We start from the raw sequence: 19,950 nt of genomic DNA on the forward strand, positions 1-19,950 counted from the left end.
CTGGTCGACACTTGGAGTCAAGTGGACGAATGACACGGGCAGAAGGAGGGAACTGGAATGAGGGACGGAGGGGTCCAAATGGTCCCACAGCACCCTGGCAATGGCTGGGGGACAAGGATGCCAGATCGTTGTTGATGGTCCGAGTTCCCTTCCTGGGGGGGCCGGGGAGGGCAGCCCTAGAGCATCCCCGGGTTAGGTGTGGAGGGCAGATCAGATGTGCAAAATTTCTGCAGGGGGAGATAGGTTGCATTTCTCTAATGGAGGTGACCCCTGCGCAGCCACACCTTGGGGTCCCGGGCCCCTTCCTGTCTGCCTCTCACAGCCCTGCCCCAGCACACAACACCACAGCTCGTGGGCAGGCTGGCATGGGGGCCTTGGAGCTCCCCAGGACCCTGGAGAGCCAGCTCTGAGAACAGCCGTGTCACCAGAGGCTCACCCAAGGGGCCCAGAAAGGAATGTGTTAACCTTATGTCACATCTACACTGAAGAGTGAGCCCCCCCCACCCCGTGGGCTGCAGGTGGCTTTCAGGCAGGCAGCCCACGCCCCCCCGACAAATGCCGTGAGGTCAAATCCCAGGCACAAGTGCATGACGGAAACATGGTGTGGAACGCCACCTGTCCCCAGGGCTCCGGTCTACTCCTTCAGGAGAGCCCGGGACCTACAGCTGACCCTTGTGGGTCTGCCGTCCCTCCCTGGGGGCCCGAGGAAGTCACTGCATCCTGTGGGGCCTCCGTTTCCCTCATGTAGGAAGCGAGGGAGCTGGAGTCACTAGTGGTTTCCCATTGTGTTCACAGGAGTCCTGGGACTGCCTGGGGGTCAGGGGCTCAGGGCCTCGGGTCGGGGCAGGGGGTCACTGGCAGCCCCGTCCAAGGAGCCGTCTTTCCCCTGAGCCATCAGTCCCACGGGCATGTGCTCCTAGGTATTTCGGTTCCTCTAATCTCTCAGACCCCTTCCAACCTGCACTCCCTACTTGAGATGCAGGATAATTAGCAGTGGCATTTATATGTCGGGGGGCGAAGGGAGACCCAGGCTCCGGTGCCCTGCTGAGTGGGTCCGGGAGCAGGTTGCTGTAGAAGCTAAGGAGGAGCCACTCTGAGACTGGAAAGAAGCACAGGCCGGGCACCCCTCCCGTTACCCTCCCCTGAGCATCGGCGCTAACGTCCCAGCCTGAAAGCTTGGTCGGGAATAAAGGAGACACAGAGGAGGAAAGGACCGAGGGACAGAAAGGGAGGGGGAGGGCAGGAGCACTGGGGCTCCCCCTCCTCCGGCTTCACCCCGGCACCGCATTAAATGCCTGGCATCTGAGTCCAAGCCCAGACTCTCCACTTAATGCTGGGGTCTCAGTCTCCTCATCTGTAAAATGGGGAAAGTGGTTTTTATCCTGTAGGCTCTCTGGGAGGACCCGAGGATACACCACGCACGGGATACTCAGTGTTTCCTGGGAAATGATGGACAGCCCAGAGGCCCGCCCTCGCACGGATGGTCATGGGTTGTCCACAAGGATGACAAGAACACGGAGTGGAGAAAGAACAGTCTTTCCATCACACGGTGCTGGGGGATCTAGCTATCCTTGTGCAAAAGAAGGAGGCCGGAGGCTTATTGTACACCACAGACCCAGATGAACTCAAAATGGATCATAGATCTAGACATGAGGGCGAAAACTCTAGAAGTCTAAGAAGAACACATGGGGGTAAACACTTGTGACACTGGACTTTGCAAGGGTTTCTCTGATACGACACCCAAAGCACAAGCAACAAAAGGAAAAAAATAGATCAATTAGATTTCACTAAAGTAAAAAAAATATATATTGTGCATTAAAGGACACCATCAAGAGAGTGAAAAGGCTAACCACCAAGTTGGGGAAATATTCGCAAATCGTATGTCTGATACAGATCTAGCACCTAGCACACACATCAAGGACATGTAAAAGAAGACAATCCTGTGAAAAAATGGGCAAAAGACATGAATACACATTTCTCCGTAGAAGATACACAAGTAATCAGTAAACCAGTCACTAGAGAAAGGCGAATCAGACCCGTAGGAGATGCCACTTCACACCCACTAGGTTGGCCATAATAATAAAAAACAAAAAAAAAAAAACGGAGATATGCCGTGCTGGTGAGAGTGTGGAGAAATTGGAACCACGTCCCATGCCGGCGGGAATGGAAAGTGGTGTGGCCACTGTGGACGACAGTTTGGTGGCTCTTTAAAAACTTAAAAATGGAATTACCATATGACACAGCGATTCCACTCCCAGGTGTAGCCCCAGAGCCATGTCCACACAAAAAGTGCACACACAAGGACATAGCAGCATTATTCCTAACGGCTCCAAAGCAAAATCAACCCAAATGTCCACTGACTGGGGCACGGAGGCAGAAATGTGGTCTAGCCATACAGTGGAATATTCCTCAGCCTTAAAAATGGAACAAAGTAGTGACCCCTACCACCGCATGACAAGCCTCGAGAATGTGATGCCAAGTGAAAGACGTCAGGCACAAAAAGGCACGTGTTGTATCATCCCACTTCCACGAAGGGTCCAGGAGAGGCAAACCCATGGAGACGGGAGGCTGACTCGTGGTCGCCAGGGGCCAGGGGGAGGGGGCCTGGGGAGTGACCGCGAGTGGAGAAGGGATTCCCTTCTGGGGTAATGAAAAGTGTCTCAGAACTACATAGAAGCGGTGGTCACACAACATTTTGAGTGTACTGAATGTTCTGAAACTGGATCCTTAAAAATAGTTAAAAAGGCAGATGTTATGGTCTGTGTATGTTACTACAACAAAAAATGTTAACGGTTCATTTCACGTAATGTGAATTTCACCTCAGTCAGAAAAAATTTTTTAAGTTCTTTTAAAAACAGCACCAAAAGGAGAAAAAAAAAAACAAAACCCAAAACCTTTAACCATGTGCGGGGATAGATGTTAACTAAGTTTATCATAGTGGTCATTTTGTAATATCTACATATATCAAGTTGTAACATTATACACCTGAAACGAATACAGTGTTGTACATTAATTATATCTCAATAAAAAGAAGAATTTATAGACCCAGAAGGAAATTATGTGATGTACCATTGTATTTTTAGTGCTCATCTTTATTTTTCTTTGTTTTGATTTTCATTTATGAAACTACTATAATAAAAGAGTTTGAACTTGAAAAAAAGTCTAGCGCTGGACTCGGCACTCAGAACCCCTCTATGTGCCCTGGGATCCCCCATTTTTTCTGCCTGTGACCAAAGCTGAACCCTAGCCCAGATTTCTCCAAACTCCCAGAATCTATTTGGCCATCCACCTGGAGTGCTGGTGAATCTAGGCACACCGCATCATGGCGCAGCGGGGGAAACTGAGGCCAAGGGGGCCCGGCCTGGCGTGCCAGCAGCAGGAGGCTTTGCAGAACTGGAACCGCCTGGCTCCCCTCTGGGGCTTGTTCAGCTCTCGCACGCTCCCCCACCCCCCGCCAGCAGTTGGTGTGTGCGCAGGGAATTAGAAACACATTTTCATATATTTAAGCAAATCTGCCGCTAAGGAAAAACAGATCAGAACCTGCAAAGCGAAGCCGAGCAGAACCGTTTTCTGCATCATCCGCCGCTTCCTAGTTTCCTCGGCACTTGGTGCCCGGGGCGCTCGTGGGCCAGATGGACCCCGGCCAGGTCTACGCCGGGGAGCCTGGGCCATGGGGGCTGTGGGATGGGAAAGGAGCTTTGCAGCCCGGGCTCTGGTCCTGGGGTGGCCAGGGCTGCGCGGCAAGGGGCCCCCCTCCTTTGGGCCTGCCACACTCTGCTCCAGCCCCTCCGGCCTCTGCCTGACCACTGTTCCCCTCCCCCCTCCCTCCCACCACATCCTTGGCCCAACCCCCCAGCCGTCCCCCAACACTAGGAGCCAGAGAGAAGAAGGCAGAATCCCAGCCGCACCACTGAGTGGACCTAGGGAAGCTTCGGTGTCTCTGTTCATCTGCCTAATGGAACCGCAAGCGCTCCACCGCACAGAATTACAGGGAGGGGGGTTAGACGGGACAAGGCGGTGATATGGCTCGTCCCCCCCTCCCCCCAGGCATCCACACGCCCCCTCCGCAGGTCCCCCGCACACCCCCACCCCACGACCTTCGCGCCAGCTGTCACGCCTCGGCATCCCTCCGACCCCTCGCCCCACCCCAGGCCCCCCATCTCTGAACTCGCACCGTGCACGCGGACTCTACCTCCCCTTCCAGGCCTGGCCAACAGCATCGCCTTCTATGTGTTATGTTCTACTGTCCCTCCTTTTGTCTCTCCAGCTAAGTTCTGGGATGGAAAAAGAAAATCCCTTTTTTTGGCACATTCATTCTGTGCCAGGCGCCCAGCTGAGGGCTCTCCGAGGCTTGTCTCCTCTCATTCGTCAGCCTTCCTCTGAGCCTGTGGCCGCTGTCATCCCAACGATCAGATGAGAACATGGAGCCTCGGAGTGCAAGGGACTCGGCCAAAGTCCTAGGGGTAACAGCCCTCTCATTTGCCCCTTCCCAGATCCCAGATTCTCACCCACAGTGGGGGGTCGCCTGCCCGGCTGTCCAGCTGTCCGTCCCCTTCCTCCCCGCATGCGGGATTTGAGGCAGCCGGGGATCATACAGGCAACGCCGGAGACACGTGAGAATATATTAAAAACCAAAGCTGGGGAGTGTAGATAGAGATGGAAGAGGAAGATGAGCCTGGGGAAGGCAGGGGTGTGTATGCTGGAAAGTTCTAGAGCTTCTGACACTGCCTTCTGACACTTCTGACTCTGGAGGCTACCACCTCCAGGCTCCTTCCCCTCTCCACCACCCTCCAGGGGGTGTCTGGACCCAAAGCCATTCCCTTAAGAAAGGTCAGGGGCAAGGATCTCACACCTGTGGGCACTGACCGCCCAGCAACGCTGCCCCCAGCCTGTCACTCATCCGCTCCCCAGGAAGGAGACTTCACTGTGCAGGAAGATGTCATGCATGGAACTATTCTTGTCCCAAGCTGGGCCCTGCCTCAGGCGTTTCAACAGAATGAGCTGCCTTAACTAAGGGTTGGGTGAAGCTCTGGTTCCAAAGGACTTTCTACTTAAGGACAGAGCTGTGCAGACGGGCTGCTGTCACCCCATGCCAGTCCCACAAAGCAGGGGCTCCAATGGAGCCAAGCGGGAGCTTCCGGTGCTTCCTTTGCCCTGATCAAAACCCTAGTTCTTCCTGTAAGACTCAGTTCTAATCTCTCCTCCTCTGAGAAGTTTTCCTGGATCACACTCACCTTCCACTTACCCGACCACTTGTTCATTAAACGCGTGCCTCGCACAGATTGGAGACAGAAAGATGGGACAGCTCTCCTTCTGGGGAGCTCACAGTCCAAGGCAAACGAAGCACCAGGAGTACAATAGCCCTCGTGAATAAGTGTCAACCATATGCCAGGGGCTGTGCACCACAGTCCTGTTTGCCTATCCTATTAATAGCAGCAATTTGAGGCTCAGAGAGGTTAAGCCTCATACCAAAGGTCACACAGCATGAGGTTCTAACCTCCATCTCTCTCTGCCCCTAGGACCCACGCCCTAAACCACTAGGCCAACATCCGTGAGCAGGAAGACGGGGATGTGACCAGATGGGGGCCTTTTGCCCACCTGGGCTAGGGAATTAGGGAAAGCCTCCTGGATGAGGGAGGGTCCAACCTAAACCTTGAAGACTGAGCTGGGGTTTCCAGGTAAATGTGGAAGCCTTGGAAATGAAGGAAGCAAGGGAAGACATTCTGGGTGGAGGAGGCGGCCCAGGGAAGGGTGCAGAGGTGGGAAGCGTGGCGGGCTGGAATACAATGGGTGAGCTGAAGAGACGCATCTTCACCTTTCGGGGGCTCCCACCACAGCAGCTCTGTCTCCCCACCTGTTGGTAGTGTTTATGGGTAACATCTGTCTGCCGGTCTGTCTCTTTGAGAGTCCCCTGCGGGCTTGGGGACCAGGAAAACAGAGGGGGAAGGAGGGCTGAGCCAGCGGAGCCGTCAGGTCAGTGTGGCTTGGTGGGAACATTTTGTGAACATGGTGGTCTGGCGGGAGGAGGGACATCTATGACCTTGATTCTACATATGGTGTTCAATGTCACGGTCGGGAGGGGCTTGAGGACTCAAGGATCCACATGACCCAGCAGTCCCCTTGGGTTGGGGGACAGGACCATGTGCTCTGCATCTGGGTAAACCGAGGCACAGAGAAGGTAAAGCTTGAGGGAAAAGGGTGCTCATGGCCTATTCCTGGTTTCCCATCAAGCCCAAGACCAAGGGTCCTGTACATGTAAAGTCTCCTTGGATAAAAAGTTTAATGTTCATCTATTTCAAAATCAAGAGGATCAAGATTGGATCAATAATCATATCAGGGGCGCTTGGGTGGCTCAGTGGGTTAAAGCCTCTGCCTTCGGCTCGGGTCATGATCCCAGAGTCCTGGGATGGAGCCCCACATCTGGCTCTCTGCTCAGCAGAGAGCCTGCATCCACCCCCCTCCGCCTGCCTCTCTGCCTACTTGTGATCTCTGTCTGTCAAATAAATAAATAAAATCTTAAAAAAAAATAATCATATCAAAGCCTGACACGAGAACAGAACTCACCCTCTTCAATGTTTCTGAGAGAAACATTTCCTTCTTCCAGGAAGCTGGTGGGGCGGGCAAGGCAGCCCAGGATCGCCCCCCATTACAGACGAGGAAACCGAGGTTCAGAGAATCTAAGTGACCAGAGAATGGCAGAGCTGGGATGGGTCCTCAGACCCCAGGCCTGTGGCTCTAGACGAGGTACCCACAGCCTCTCTGTGGAAGCTTCCAGAGGGTCTCAGGGATGTCAGCTCCCAGCTCCAGCCCTCACTCCTGGGCTTGCTGCTCCCCACCATCTCCTTGAACAGGGATTCGTCACATAGCCCCCGCGGATTGCCTGGGAACATCAGCCGTGGGGTACGCGCACCACGAGGCCGTTACATACCTCGGACCATACCCTGGATGTCTCTGAGATCCCTGGATCGCATGTTAAAATGCAGTTCCTGGCTCAGCAGTCTGGGGCAAGCCTGGGATTCTGCATTTTTAATAAGGTGAATCCAAGGACTACATCTTGGGCAGCAAGGGGGGACCCATAGGGTCGCTTTAACCACCACCTGCCTGGTCTGTGGCCAGCACCCCACCCCCTCTCTTCCTCACCATCTCTCTCCTGAGACCCGAGGGTCAGCTTTTGTCTCCAGACGCACAAGGAGAGTGTTTGGGGGCACCGTGGGGCTGATCCTGACACCCAACAGCACAGGGGATGAGAAGCCTCAGCGGGTACGGCCTCTCCTGCCCCCTGGGCCCTGCCGCGTGGCCAGGCTGGCCCTCTCCCGCCGGCCTGGAACGGAGGGTGGGGGGCCGCCCGTGCTCTCCTGCAGTCCTCATTGAAATTTTGCCCTTGCCCTCGGATCCTTGGTTGAGAGCTCATCCCTATTAATTCTCATTGTGCATTTAGAGCCAATAGGTTTTTATTTATTCATTTATCTTGGTCTTCTCCCCGCTCCCCTTCCTCACCAGGCTGGAATTTACAATTCAGGTCTCAGGTGGCCTTGCGGAAGGACGGGAAGCCTGGCAGGAGGGAGGGTCCGCACCCTGAACCCTGAAAACAGTGGCTGCTTCGTGCCCTCCCCGTGCACCCAGGGCGGGGGGTGCTCCAGGGCTCACACTCTCACTGGCTGCATGTGGGGACAGGTCCAGCAGTCGCTGCAGGGACCCACTGGGCACTGGCCTGGCTAACGGGTCAGTGAGCGGCCGGATACCATTAGGGCGCCCCCTGGTGGTTCATGCCGCCGGCTGGGCCTGCAGGAGTCGGAGCTCCCGGACCACCCAGGACGGGCCGGCTGCCCAGGGACTGGGAATGCAGGGCGTGCCATTCTGGAGGCCGGACAGAGGCAAAGAAGAAAAGCCAGGGACACTGCTGAGCCCGTCCTAACGATAATGGTAAACACACAACTCCTACTGCACATTGAGAACCCACTGTGTGCCAGCTCGCTCTCCCCGGCCGGCTCCATGCCTCGCATACGGGATTATCTCTCCTTTACCCGGCAGGAAGCTGAACCTCTGCGAGGGAAGGCGGAGCCACCTGGTGGGGGAGCGTGGGCTCCGGCTGCAGACAGGCTGCCGTCTGCCTTCCAAACGGAGTGACCTTGGGGGGATTTAGGCAACCCCTTCTAATCCCTACAACAGGATTAGAACAGGACCCACTCAGAGCATCCTAGAGATGATTAAATGAGACACAGGCAGGACCTGCCCTGGGGCGGCAGCACGGGGCGGGGTGGGGGGTGCGGGCTTGAAGTTATCTGGATGTGACCCCCTCCCCCACCGCTCCCTGCAGAAGCCAGCCCCCCTCCACTGGCCAGGCAGAGTCCCCACTCTTGTTGGCCGCACACTTGTAGTAATAGGCAGAGCGGGATGGCAGCCTGTGATGAAACATTTAAGTCCATCAGGCAGGTGTGGAGACACTGAGGACCCTAGGCAGGACCGAGGCAGGAGATGCTGAAGAGGCTGTTCCTCCTCTCCTCCCGTCCTGGGAGAGAAGGAGAGGGGACGGCAGCTCCTCCCAGACCCCAGCACTCAATGACCCCTGCCAGGGCTCAGGCGGGACAACAGTAGGATTGGGGGAGGGTGAGTACCCCACCCTGGCAGGTGCCCTGGGTCCTCCCTATGAGAGTGGGGGCAGGGCAGAGGCCCAGAGCTAAGGGTATCGTGAACCAGCTTCGGCCAGGAGAGGGCCTCAGACTTGCATTTGATGGTCATCTCCACCCCTCAAGCCCTTGACCAGATGCTGGTCCAGTGAGTTATGATGTAGCGGCCCCATCCCACACTCTTCCCCCCAGTACATTAAAGTATTGATGAATATTTAAGAGAAGAAATACAGTCAGGACTCTAATGCGAGAAGCGGAGGTTGACTCTGTCCCGGGAGTGTGTGGAGAAGTCTTTGCATGAGCTGGGCTGGGTCGCTCTCTGAGTACATAGGCTCAGAACTGAGCTCCACTGCCCCCCAAGTGTGGCCTTGCTCCTGACCTTTACAAGCTGACCCCCTTGCTCATCCCTGAACCGTGAAGCCCTGGGATCTCCAGTGCAGCGATCCCCATGAGCTATCCAGCAACGCCCGCACGCCCGCTCCCAGCCCTCTGCTGCCCCCCCCCCCCCCCCCCACACCGCTTGCTCCCTCGGCCCAGCCACCAGCCACAGTAACTGCTGACAGTCCAGACAGGAAGCTACCTTCCCAGGCTGACTGCTCTGTGATCGGAATGCTGCCGCCCGTGGGACTGAGGCGTCCTCAGGAGCCCAGCGGAATACCAGCTCAGTCCAGGCATAAGCCCAGAGACCTGGAAGCTCCCTCAAGGACACACAGAGGCAGCAGTCACCCCGAAGATGCTGCCGAGCAGCTCCTGCAGCCTGGCTGCCCAGCCCAGGCTCCTGCCAGGCACAGGGGGTGGGGATGGAGAGCTAAGGCTTGGCCAAGTGGGAAGGTCCCTTTCGGCGGGCAGCTTAGTTCAGACCCTTGAATCACAGCTTTACCACTTGCTGGTGCGACCTGGAGCCTCAGTTTCCCCATCTGAACCACAGGAATGACAACAGCTAATACCTATGGGGCACTTGCTCTGTGAAAGGCCCTACTCGGCATTTCACACATATGAATCAGCTCACTTGCCCCTTACAATGCCCATTTTACAGACCATGGAACAGAGGCCCAGAGATGCCACTGGTTCAGAGCCCACCCCTTAAAACTCCTCCTTGATACAACAGAGAATCAGTCTGGGTCAGCCAATGGGAGGACCCGCACATCGAGCTCTTAGCCCACATGAGGGGCTCCCATGAATGGTCCCTCCTATTATCACCGCTGTTGTGGTTGGTAACACAAGTTACTCAAGTGCTCCATGGCTCTAAGACCCCGTCCCTCTCTAATTAAGGGTTCAGGTGACAACACCTGAACAGCTGCTGTCCCCCTGACTTAACCAGTGACTGCAGTCACCACACATAGGGATGGAATAGCCAGCCACCCTTATGCACCCCCTCTGCACTTGCATCAGACCTTCCCCTGCAGAGCTCCAGTTGGCCTGTGGCATGCACTGGCCTGGCAACACCGTCTGCCGGATTGGAGCAGGTGGGCTAGGACGTGGTACCATAGAAGGGATGCACAGAGCGCTCTGTGCCCTGTTCCCTTGCTCAGGGGAGGCGGGGCTTGTCTGCACGGCCCGGCCCAGGACCCATCACTACTATGGTTTTCCCAAGAGAAAAGGATCTGGTGGTCAGCTGGTCAAGAAGGTACCCACCCCAGAGAATGATGTCACATGACCGCAGAGCCCTGGGGGTGGCCTTGGTTTGGGCCCTTTTCCAAGGTGGGACAGCCATCTGCTCCCAACCCAAGATTCGGGAAAGTCAACCTTGCATCTCTCTGGTCCTGCCGTTCTGCCCACCCGTCAGCAGAGTCTGTCCCGGACCCCCTCCCCCTTGGCCTAAGCAAACAGAACAGTGGGGGGCTGACTTACGTGGGAGCAGAACCTCTCAGGGGGGTCTCCGCACGTGATGCCAGAGGGCTCCACCTTCACTTTGACGTAGTCCTTCAGCCGCATCACCTTGGGCTGGCAGGCATAGAACTCCCAGGTGGGGCCCTCATCCGTGGTCACCCAGGATTTGCAGATGTCGTAGTCCCCCGAGGCCAGTGGGAGGCAGTGCAGGAAAAGTGCGAGCAGGGGCAGCATGGCTGCGCAGTCCGCAGGGGCGTGGCCCAGACAGGCCCTGGAGAGGCAGCGACTGGGTCAGGCGGGACTCTCGGCCTCAGCATGGAAGTGCCACATCTACCAGGCACCGGTGGCTGGATGTCCCAGGGACGGGAGCAGTGCGGGCTTGTGAAGAGCGAGCAACTTGTTTCTTCCCAAAGGCCGATTCAGAAAACTCAGAGCCAGCGTTTCTCAGACTGCTGATGGGCAGATCAAAAAGTTGCCCGTAACTTCGCGTCCTCCTAACCTTGGCATTACACCTCTCCCCGAGGTGAATCTGATCAAATCAGGCAGGCTCTCGAATTGTGACAGTGGATGGAAATGGGATAGGGAGCAAATCCTCAGGGATCTGGCATGAGGCCGGATCAGATTGCTTTTAATTTTTGTCCTTCCAATCAATCCAGGTCTTTAAAGGGCCCTTAAATGTGTGATGTGCTCAACAGAACTGCAAAACAACCCTCCAGCCTGCGTTGTAAAGATAAAATAAAATCAGGAGGTGTACGTGTTAGCTGGAACCGTGTTCCCTCTGTGGGACTGGACTGGCATCTCAGACCCATAAAAGAGATTTCTTTTCACATGGGCTTAAAGTGACAACAATTGTGTGGCTGGACTGCCACGTAAAAAAGCGACTGAGGTTCTTAACTGGGGAGAAGCTTATTTGGCTCTGCTTTGTGGGGACAGGCACTAATGGGGGCCAGCTGACCTTGGCTGGTAGCCATCGGCAACTTATTATGAAGTTTCTGACACTTCGGCTCTCAATCCATCCAGGTACCCGGGGGCTGGCTTGTCTTTCATTGTAAGAGGGGAGGAAGAGAGCTCATTAGCAACAACACCTGCAACAAATTAAAAAGAGAAGGGGGGGCGATAAAGATGCATAAGAATAAAAGCTCTCTGGCAAAATGTGCACAAAAAAAAAAAAAACAAAAAAACAAATGAGGCTGCATTAGCAAGGTCTCCCGAGAAAGCCGGGTTATTTTTATTAATATTAGGTTTGCACATTTGCAGGCTCGGCACATTATTTAGAAGGGGATTCGCTTTTCCCCCCTCTTTTCTCAGGTTATTAGGGCAGCAGAAGCGCCCTTGCCTGGGGTCACCGACTTCCTAAAACATGCTCAGGGGTCAGGATGGAGTGGTGGCTCTCGATACTGCGACTGACAAGTCAGAATGTCAAAGCTGTCACCCTGAGTACCAACAAGCCTGTACAGACAGGTACAGATCCAAGTGTGGGCCAACAAGTAAGAACCAGGTGCTGAGAAGTCTCTCCCCAAATTCTACAACGGTCCATTGGATTTTCAACGCTAAGAAACTAGGGACGGTGAAGACTACCGCAGAAGTGACGATGGTTGGTCATGTTAGAGTTTCTGATCAAGGCCAAAATTCTGCAATCATCTTTGGAGGGTGTGTCTATAAATGAGTCACTATTATGATTATTGCTTTACTATTTTAAGCTACTGATAATTATTTAAGAGCCCAAATAGCTATAACGAAGATAAATATTACATTGCAGAAAACATGACTCCGGTATCGTGGTGTGTACATCACCAGGAGAATTTGAGTCCGACCAGTGTGGGATCCTGGCCAAAAACACAAGCCAGTAGGGCAAAGGTTATGCGATGAGTCACACCAGACAGCCCCATTATTAATTATTCTGGTTATTAGACCTACGATGACTGTCTCTTCATCCCCATGCTGCTTGGGCTTTGGTGCTAACTAACCTCAGCGATTTTCACCTGCCACCCCCTTGGGCCACCCCCTCCAGAGAAGCCTCCCTAAAGAGTTAATCACTTTGCCATGAAACCCCATTCTCCGCCCAGACACAGACACTCTGCTGCCAAAAATGACAAACCAGGGGGGCGGACTTTGTCCAGAGGGGGCTGGCGGCTCCCCTGGGCTCCTACAGTAGCCCCCAGTCAGTCCCGGGAAGTCATAAATCAGCATTAAGGCCGCCCCTGCCCCTCTCCCTCGCTGAAGGGATCCAGATGGAGATGAATGAGAAGCCTAGTGGGGACCACATTTTCAGGGCTCACCTCTGGCTGTTTAAAGAGAAACCTGTCTTAGAACCTGCCTGGCCTTGAATGCGCTCCTTGCTAGAAAACTCTCAGAAAGAACCCGCCTGGCGACTATTTTTACAACCTGAGAAAATGTCGTAAAAATAAAATAGCGCGGCCGGCAAAGGTTTGGATGCCTCTCCCCAAGCTTCGAGCTGCCCAGAAAACAGCACGTCCCTAATTAATTCTTCCAGCCCAGGACTCCCAACTGTTCACGGACAGGTAGAGAGCTCCTGACGGGGGAGGCGACGCCAGGGCGCTGGCTGCGGGCTTCCTTCCTCTGCAGGACCAGCCGCCGCTGCCCAGGGTTTTGACTGCGCCGCGGGCAGCCTCCCCCGGCGGCGGGGAGGCAGCGAGGCCGGGAGGCCCGGAGGCCACGGAGAGCCAAGTGCGGAGCAACTCGAAAATCTAGGAAACGCTTTGCAGTTCTCTCGGTTTAAATGCGGGCGCATTCCCTGGAAAATGGGGTGGTGGTTGGGGCGGGGGTGGGGTGGGGGAAGCCAAGTACAACCCAATCTGCTGGGGGCGGGGTAGCAAATGTGCTTACAACTCGTCAATCAGCGGGGCGTCGCTGGTAGTACAGCGAGATTAGTGAGCTCAACAAGCGAATCTTACAGCGGCTTTTGCCAAAAAAGCAAAAAAACACAAAAAAAACAAAAACCCAAAAAACCCAGTAACAACAACAAAACAAAAACCAAGGAGGGAGGAGAGAAGCAAGAGGCCCCGGAATAAGGAGGCGGCGCGCGGGGAGTGAGAAGCCAGCCGGGAAATTTCAGAGTAAGAGGTTGTATCCCGGTGGATCGTTTTCTCCTTGGAAAATAAATCTTCACCTGATATTATTAAGAAACTGCAGCTCCCAGGAACAAATAGAATCAATGCGCTTTATTTCTTTTAAGAGTCCTCAGGAACCGAGGGGTGCTGATAGCCAGGGTATTAAAACCCGAAAATTAGATTTTACCAGGATTTCTGAACTCTGATTTCTCTGTCTTATTGAATTAGCGCCTCTCGGAGCTGGCTGGGCTCAGAGCGGGCTCCTCCCGGAGTTGCCCGCTGCGCCCTCGCCTCGTGGGAAACTTGGCGCTGTGGGCGCGGGCACCCCGGAGGGCACTGGAAGAGGGGTCCGGGGGGGGGGGTGGGCTGCCCACCCTGAGGTTCCCTCTCCCTTCCCATGGGGGCAGCGGGGCGGAATGAATTCTGCCATCAAGGGGGTGGTGCCCGGGGTCTAGGAAGGAGAGGGGAGCCCGCTGCCGCCGGGTCACCTTCCCGCCCTCCACCCCGGGCCAGGTCCTCCGGGGTGCTCCGGGCACCGCTGGCTTAGCTAGCATCCTGCCACCCGCGGTCCGGGTGTCCCCCAGCCCTGGAACAGGTGCCCTCTCGGCTCCTGGCGCCCCCCCCCCCAAGTGCCTCTTGGCGGCCGGGGAGCCCCGGAAAGTTGAGGGCTGGGGGGTGGGACGCGAAAAAGAGGCCTGGGCTGGGCGGGGGTCGGGGGTCGGTCTTAGCAGGGCGAGGGGTCGGGGTGGAGTCCGAGCGACGGGTAGGCTGCACCGGGGTATGCATCGCACAGGGGCGTGCCCCCCAGTCCCGCAGCTGCGTTTTGTCTTTCCCAAGTTGAGTGCATGCCCCGGCAGCAATTAATAAGCAGGACTTTAATAAAAGCCCCGCCGGCACCGAGGGTGCCCCCTCGGTTGGCACCGCCTCCCTCAATTAGAAGACACCGAGCGAAGCGCCCGGGAATTAGCTACCTCCTTTTACCCCGCGCGGCTTCCAGCAGCGCCCCTGCCTCCGCCGCCCCCCGCCCGGGCGGGCGACTTACTCCGAGCGGGCGGACCCCGCGAGCCCACGGTCCTCTTCCCGCCTTCCCGCTGCCTCTGCTCCCCCAGTCTGCGCGCAGCCCAGTTCCAGGCTCCACTCCACGCGTCCCCAAGCCGGTCCCTGCTCGTCCCCCTCCCCCATTAGCCCACCCCTCCACGGCGCAGAAAGAAGTTTCCAGCCTGGCTGGCCCAGAGTTTCTCTGCGCAACTCGCACAGACCCAGTTTTCGGGGAGATGGGCAGGGGCTGCGGGGAAGCGGGGCTGGCGGGTGGCGGTCGAGGGTGGCGATTCAGTTGGGGCGGAGGAGGAGCGCGAGAGAAGGGTTAATTTCCTTTTCACAAACACATGCACGCATTCTTGCAACATCTATCCCCACCACACACGCGCGCGCGCGCGGACACACACACACACACACACACACACACACACACACACACACTCGCGCGCGCGCTCACACACACGATGGAAAAAGACCCTGGTAGGAAAACGCCAGCCGGAAAGACAAGCTTTTCCTTTAAGATGCTGCCACAAATGCACACTCACACACCCCTCTCGGGCGACTCCAGTCCTCCGCTAGTAACAGCAGCCACCAAATAACTTTTGCATCCGAGCCTCTGCGGGGCCGTTTTAAGTGGCTCCCGGGCCCCCGGGGAGCTTGCACGGTCACCGAAGCCCTTTAAAAATGAAACCAGGCTGGCCAAGCTGCAGCCGCTCTCCCCCCCCGCGCGCCCGCCGGCCCTCCCCGCCCGCCTTACCCCGGCTCGGAGCAGCTTCCCGGAGCGCAGACCCGGGAGGCCGAGGACCGCCGCCCGCGGGCGCTCCGCCTGCCCTGGCCGGCGCTGGGTGGGGGCGCGGGCCGGAGGGCGGCGAGCCGCTGCTCCTCGGCGCGCCGCTCCCGCTCGCCGCTGTGGCCGCCGCCGCCGCGGCCGTCAGATCGGGGCTGGGGAGCCCTCCGGCCGCCGGGGGGGCCGCCCGCAGCCGTCCCGGAGACGCGGGCCGGGGGAGGGGGCCGCCCGCGCCGCCCGCATCGCCCGCCCCGGGCCGAGCGGGAGGTCGCCTCTAACAAGTGCAAACTTTTTGGGCCCCCTGGGCGGCTCGGAGAGGACCGGCGCGCGGGCACCGGGCAGCCCCCGGCCCGGGTGGGCTTCGCGGCGGCTCGTCGGGGCGCCGGGGCATCCCCCCCGGCGCGGCGCGGGCCAGATGGCGGGGCGCTTCACCGCCCCCCTGCACTCCGCTCCAAGTTAATGCCGGGGCTAAATCCTCTTGCCATCTCTCACGATCACCATCGGGGCTTTTATCTCTCGGTCTGATCCGGGCTGCGTAACTTCCTCTGTGTGGCTTTAACACACCATCCCACCACGGAGCAACGGTCTTCTTAAAGGTGCAGGAAGGAAATACTGCGAGACTCGGGGGACGCGCCACGGCCCGGGGAGGGGCGCCGCCAGCAGGGGCGTCCCGGCGGGCCCGCGGCCAGGATGGCCCCAGCAGGCGGCCGCGGGAGCGAGCCTGCTCTGGGGGGTCGCTGCCTAAACATCTCCTCCCGGCTCGGGGGCCGGCGGGTCCCTGCGCGCAGGGCGCATCCTCAGCCGGCCCGGGTCAGGCGCCGCGGGGCTGCAGCTTCCTTTTCCAAAACCCTGGGGCCTGACGGGGTGCCAGCGCCCAGGGGTGTGGGGGCTGCCCCATCGGCACCAGGGAGGGGGCCAAGTGAGTCAGTCCACCCACCCCCAACAGCCAAGGGCTCAAGCCTGCCGCTCTGACTCCCTCTGTGAAGTGCTGCCACCCAGAAGGCCCCAAGCAGCGGGTAAAAGGGTGGGTGGGTGGATTTGGGGAGATGGGGAGGGGGAGCGATCTGAGCGCACAACCAGAGCCTGAATACCAGCTGACACATCGCCGCCTCCACCCTGATGGGCCCTGCTTTTGATGAAGCCAAGCCAGTTCTGGAGGGAGCGCAGAGTAGGGGGGCAGGAGGGGCCTCACTCCTGGTGAGAGGGCGGGAGGGGTGCGGGAGGACTCCTGCAGGGGGCCCGGGGAGAGGCCAAGGAGTTGGCAACCCTGGGCAGCCCCGGGCTCTTGAACCCCCCTGGAGGTTTCCTGCCAGTGCTGTCTTCCAGGGCTGTGCAGAGAGCTGCCTCCACCCTCCAGGGGGACATGTGGATTTCAGGTGATCCCGGCGGCCTCCTCCTCCGGGGTGGGTTCCCACTGCAGTGCTCAGGCAGCCAGCCCTGCTGTTTGGATGCATCGAGAACAAAGCCCGAGGACAGGGAGGGAGAGGGACTGGTCCAAGGTCACAGAGGGTGCCAGGAACAGGAGCAAGAGAGAGCACCTTAGTGCCCCACCCCTCTGCCGCCTCTCACCTCCACCTTGACCCCTCCCTGCCCTTGGCTCCTCCCTTAGCTTGGAGAGGGGCCCTACTGCTGAGAACCATTTCAGTCAGCTCTTGTCGCAAAGCAGGCAGACAATGCGGAATTAGAGACTGTCATCTGCTTTAATAATAATAACAGTAACAATAATTTGACATTTCTTGAACACCTGTTTTAGGCCAGGCTTCATGCAAACCAGGTTTTGTGTATCTGCCACGGATTCTTCCCAACAGACCCCTTGACTTAACTCCTATTAGCAAAGTCCCAAGTTAGACGGTAAGTAGCTTGCCCAAGGTCACACAGCCCAGGAAGACTCTGGCCTGTAGGCAGGGCTCTCTGGCTCCCAGGGGGTCCTCTGCCACTGCCTGGCTTCCCGGTTAACTTGGGGCCCAGCACAGATTGGGGCCTCAGTTTACCCATTTGTGAGATGTGAATCTTTCTTTTCCAAGGAGGGGTCAGAACAGCCTTTGAGTGCCTCCTCCTTTACGGGCTCTGGGAACCCTCTCGCTGGAGGGGGGCTCACTCCGCAAAGCTGTCTCGGAGAGCAGATCGGTGCCAGCCTGGTCACCTGCTCCCTGGCCCCAAAGCATCTAGTCAGAGGAGGCTCCTCAGAGTCGAACAGATCCCAGCCCTTTGATTTGCAGGCACCAGGCCTGCAGGCAGCAGAGAAGGGCACAGTGTGGGGCTTCTGTGGAGGCAGGGTGAGTGATGACCCTGGTCGGTCCTCAGCCTGCTGTCGCCCCCAGGCAGGGACATCAATTCCCTGGAAACGCCCTGCTCCTCCATCATCCCTGACACGGGATGCCAACAAGGGCCAACAAGACGAGGCTGTGGTTCATCTAAATACAGTGCAGGGCCTGGGGCGTGTCCTCTTGTTACGCTTTAAGGGGCCCACAGGCAAAGCTCTGGGCCACTGGAAACAACGCTTACAATACCTCTCCAGCCCTGCTCTCCCCTGTCCTCGTGCCTCACCAAGACGCTGATGCCAACAAACGTCTTCAGGGACCCATCTGGAAACTATCTTCTGGTCTCCCCATCTCCAGGCCCTGGAAATGACGGGATGGTAGAAAGAGCACTGACCTGAGTCAGGATCCGGGGTTTTTCTCCGTTCAGCCCCTAACTAGGTATGTGGCATGGGGTCATCACTTACCGGCTGTCAGCCTCAGTTTCCCCATCTGCATAAGGAGAGGTTTGCCTGGGAAGGTGGTCCCTTTGCGATGATTGTGACAGCAGCCGCAGGCAACATCCAGAAGACGTGGGTCCTGTCAAGTGAACTATAAAGATGGAAAACAAATAGGATTCTGGCCGTGTAGGGACCAGGTGGTCAAGAGACGTTCATTTTAAAACTTCATCAAGGTACCTTATGACAAATGACCTCTTCCTGGTGGTAATGAAAGGAAGCTGAGCACCAGGGGCAGGAAAGGGTTAATGAATCTCCCCTCCCCCCACCAAAATAAAATGAAATAAGATGGAAATCCTTGTTGCTGACGGCCCCCCCTCCGGAGAAGCCCAACCACCCTCCCCGGTTGCGTGATTTTGGCTCTGAGATGCAGTTTTAATTTGAATTGTGTATGTCACATCTTAGTACCAAAAAGCTGCAGAACAATGCATTTAATTTTATTCCATCTATGTTTTTTTAAGGCTATATATAATATAAAGATACCAAAGTATGAACAGGAGACATGGGGGTGGGGAATGACATGCTTTATTACATACATAATCTCCCCGTGTGCTTGACTCCTGTACAATGAGGACATCTGCATGGATGGAGGTAGACGAGTCATAGGAAATCATAAAGTCACATTCAAAAAGGATCTAGTAGCTTTGCAACGAGAGGTAGCAGATGAGGTCCAGGCCCTCTGGGATTTTTGAGAGAAGGCGAATCCTGCTGCAGACAGACAAAAAGACAGATAAAAATGAGCTCACGTTACTGGTTCAAGTCAAGGGGACGCTGAAGACCACCCCCACTGTGTGTTCACCCTTCATCTCCTTCCGTCCGGTCTCTGTTTTGCCAGACCAAGGTTTTGATTTGTCCCCCTGACCTTGAGCAGTTGCGATGCAGCTGTGAATAGTTAAGATCCAGGGAACTAGCCCAGGACCATCCAGGGGGTTTCAAGCCATCTCTGGGCCCTTACGTCTACAGCCAAGGCAGCAGGAGAGAGACCAAGGCCCAAGCCCAGGGCCTTCCCCAAGGTGACAGCTCCAGGCAGCAGCAGAGCCTTCAAGAAGCACCCTGACTCCTCCCTGCCAGTTCTCCGCTCCAATCTCCAGACCATAGTCCCATTAATTATTATTACTGTATTAATCATACATGTGATTAATTCAGTAATGGTGATTCATAATTGATTGCATTTTATATGGCGCCTTTCATCCACACATCTCCCAAGATGTGCACTGCCTACAACAAGAGACACATAAAGCAGAACGTGTTCTTTGCTCGCCTGCATTTTGTTGGAAAAACTTCTCTTCGCAGAGGCAGGGGGCTAATGGTTTTCGGGCAGACTGGGCTTGCCAGCCTCGTGCCCATCTCCCTGGGTAGTGTAGCTCACGCCATGCTCTCCCAGCTGGGGGCTCCTGCTACACCCTGCCTTGCCTGGGGGTGGCCGTGCCCTGGGGGCCTTGCAGAACCCATTCTCCGGGCAGGTAATTCTTTTTTTTTTTTTTAAGAATTTTATTTATTTATTTGACAGAGAGAGATCACAAGTAGGCAGAGAGGCAGGCAGAGAGAGAGCAAGGGAAGCAGGCCCCTGCTGAGCAGAGAGCCCTGTGGGGCTCGATGTGGGACTCGATCCCAGGACCCTGAGATCATGACCTGAGCCGAAGGCAGTGGCTTAACCCACTGAGCCACCCAGGCGCCCCGGGCAGGTAATTCTGCCTAGGACCCAAGTTGCAAGGCTGGGCAAGGCTGGCTTGAGCTCTGTGTGCCGCAGGGGGGCCCTGGAGAAGGGCTCTAGAGTTTGGCTCACTGGGTATGAGTCCTACCTCTCCCGTGAATTAGCTGTGTGACCTTGAGTAAACTACT

General features: G+C 56.6%; 1 protein-coding gene across 8 annotated transcripts in view; it reads right to left on the bottom strand.

Moving 5' to 3' along the window:
* The window catches only part of NTNG2 (netrin G2), a 64,540-nt gene extending 49,110 nt beyond the window's left edge, over positions 1-15,430 (bottom strand). For 3 of the 8 annotated variants that reach the window (XM_059410475.1, XM_059410481.1, XM_059410482.1), the window contains exons 1-2: positions 15,324-15,430; positions 10,479-11,542 (exon numbers count right to left, since the gene is read on the bottom strand). In XM_059410475.1, the coding sequence (XP_059266458.1) occupies positions 10,479-10,691 (213 nt within the window). In that variant the 5' untranslated portion in view covers positions 10,692-11,542; positions 15,324-15,430. Of the gene's footprint in view, positions 1-10,478; positions 11,543-14,570; positions 14,671-15,323 lie in introns of those variants that run through there. The other 5 variants (XM_059410480.1, XM_059410479.1, XM_059410478.1 and 2 more) reach the window with 4 other exon arrangements.
* Between the last annotated feature and the right edge of the window lie 4,520 nt (positions 15,431-19,950).

This window comes from Mustela nigripes, chromosome 9 (assembly GCF_022355385.1).
Source record: "Mustela nigripes isolate SB6536 chromosome 9, MUSNIG.SB6536, whole genome shotgun sequence".
Classification (NCBI taxonomy): Eukaryota; Metazoa; Chordata; class Mammalia; order Carnivora; family Mustelidae; genus Mustela; species Mustela nigripes.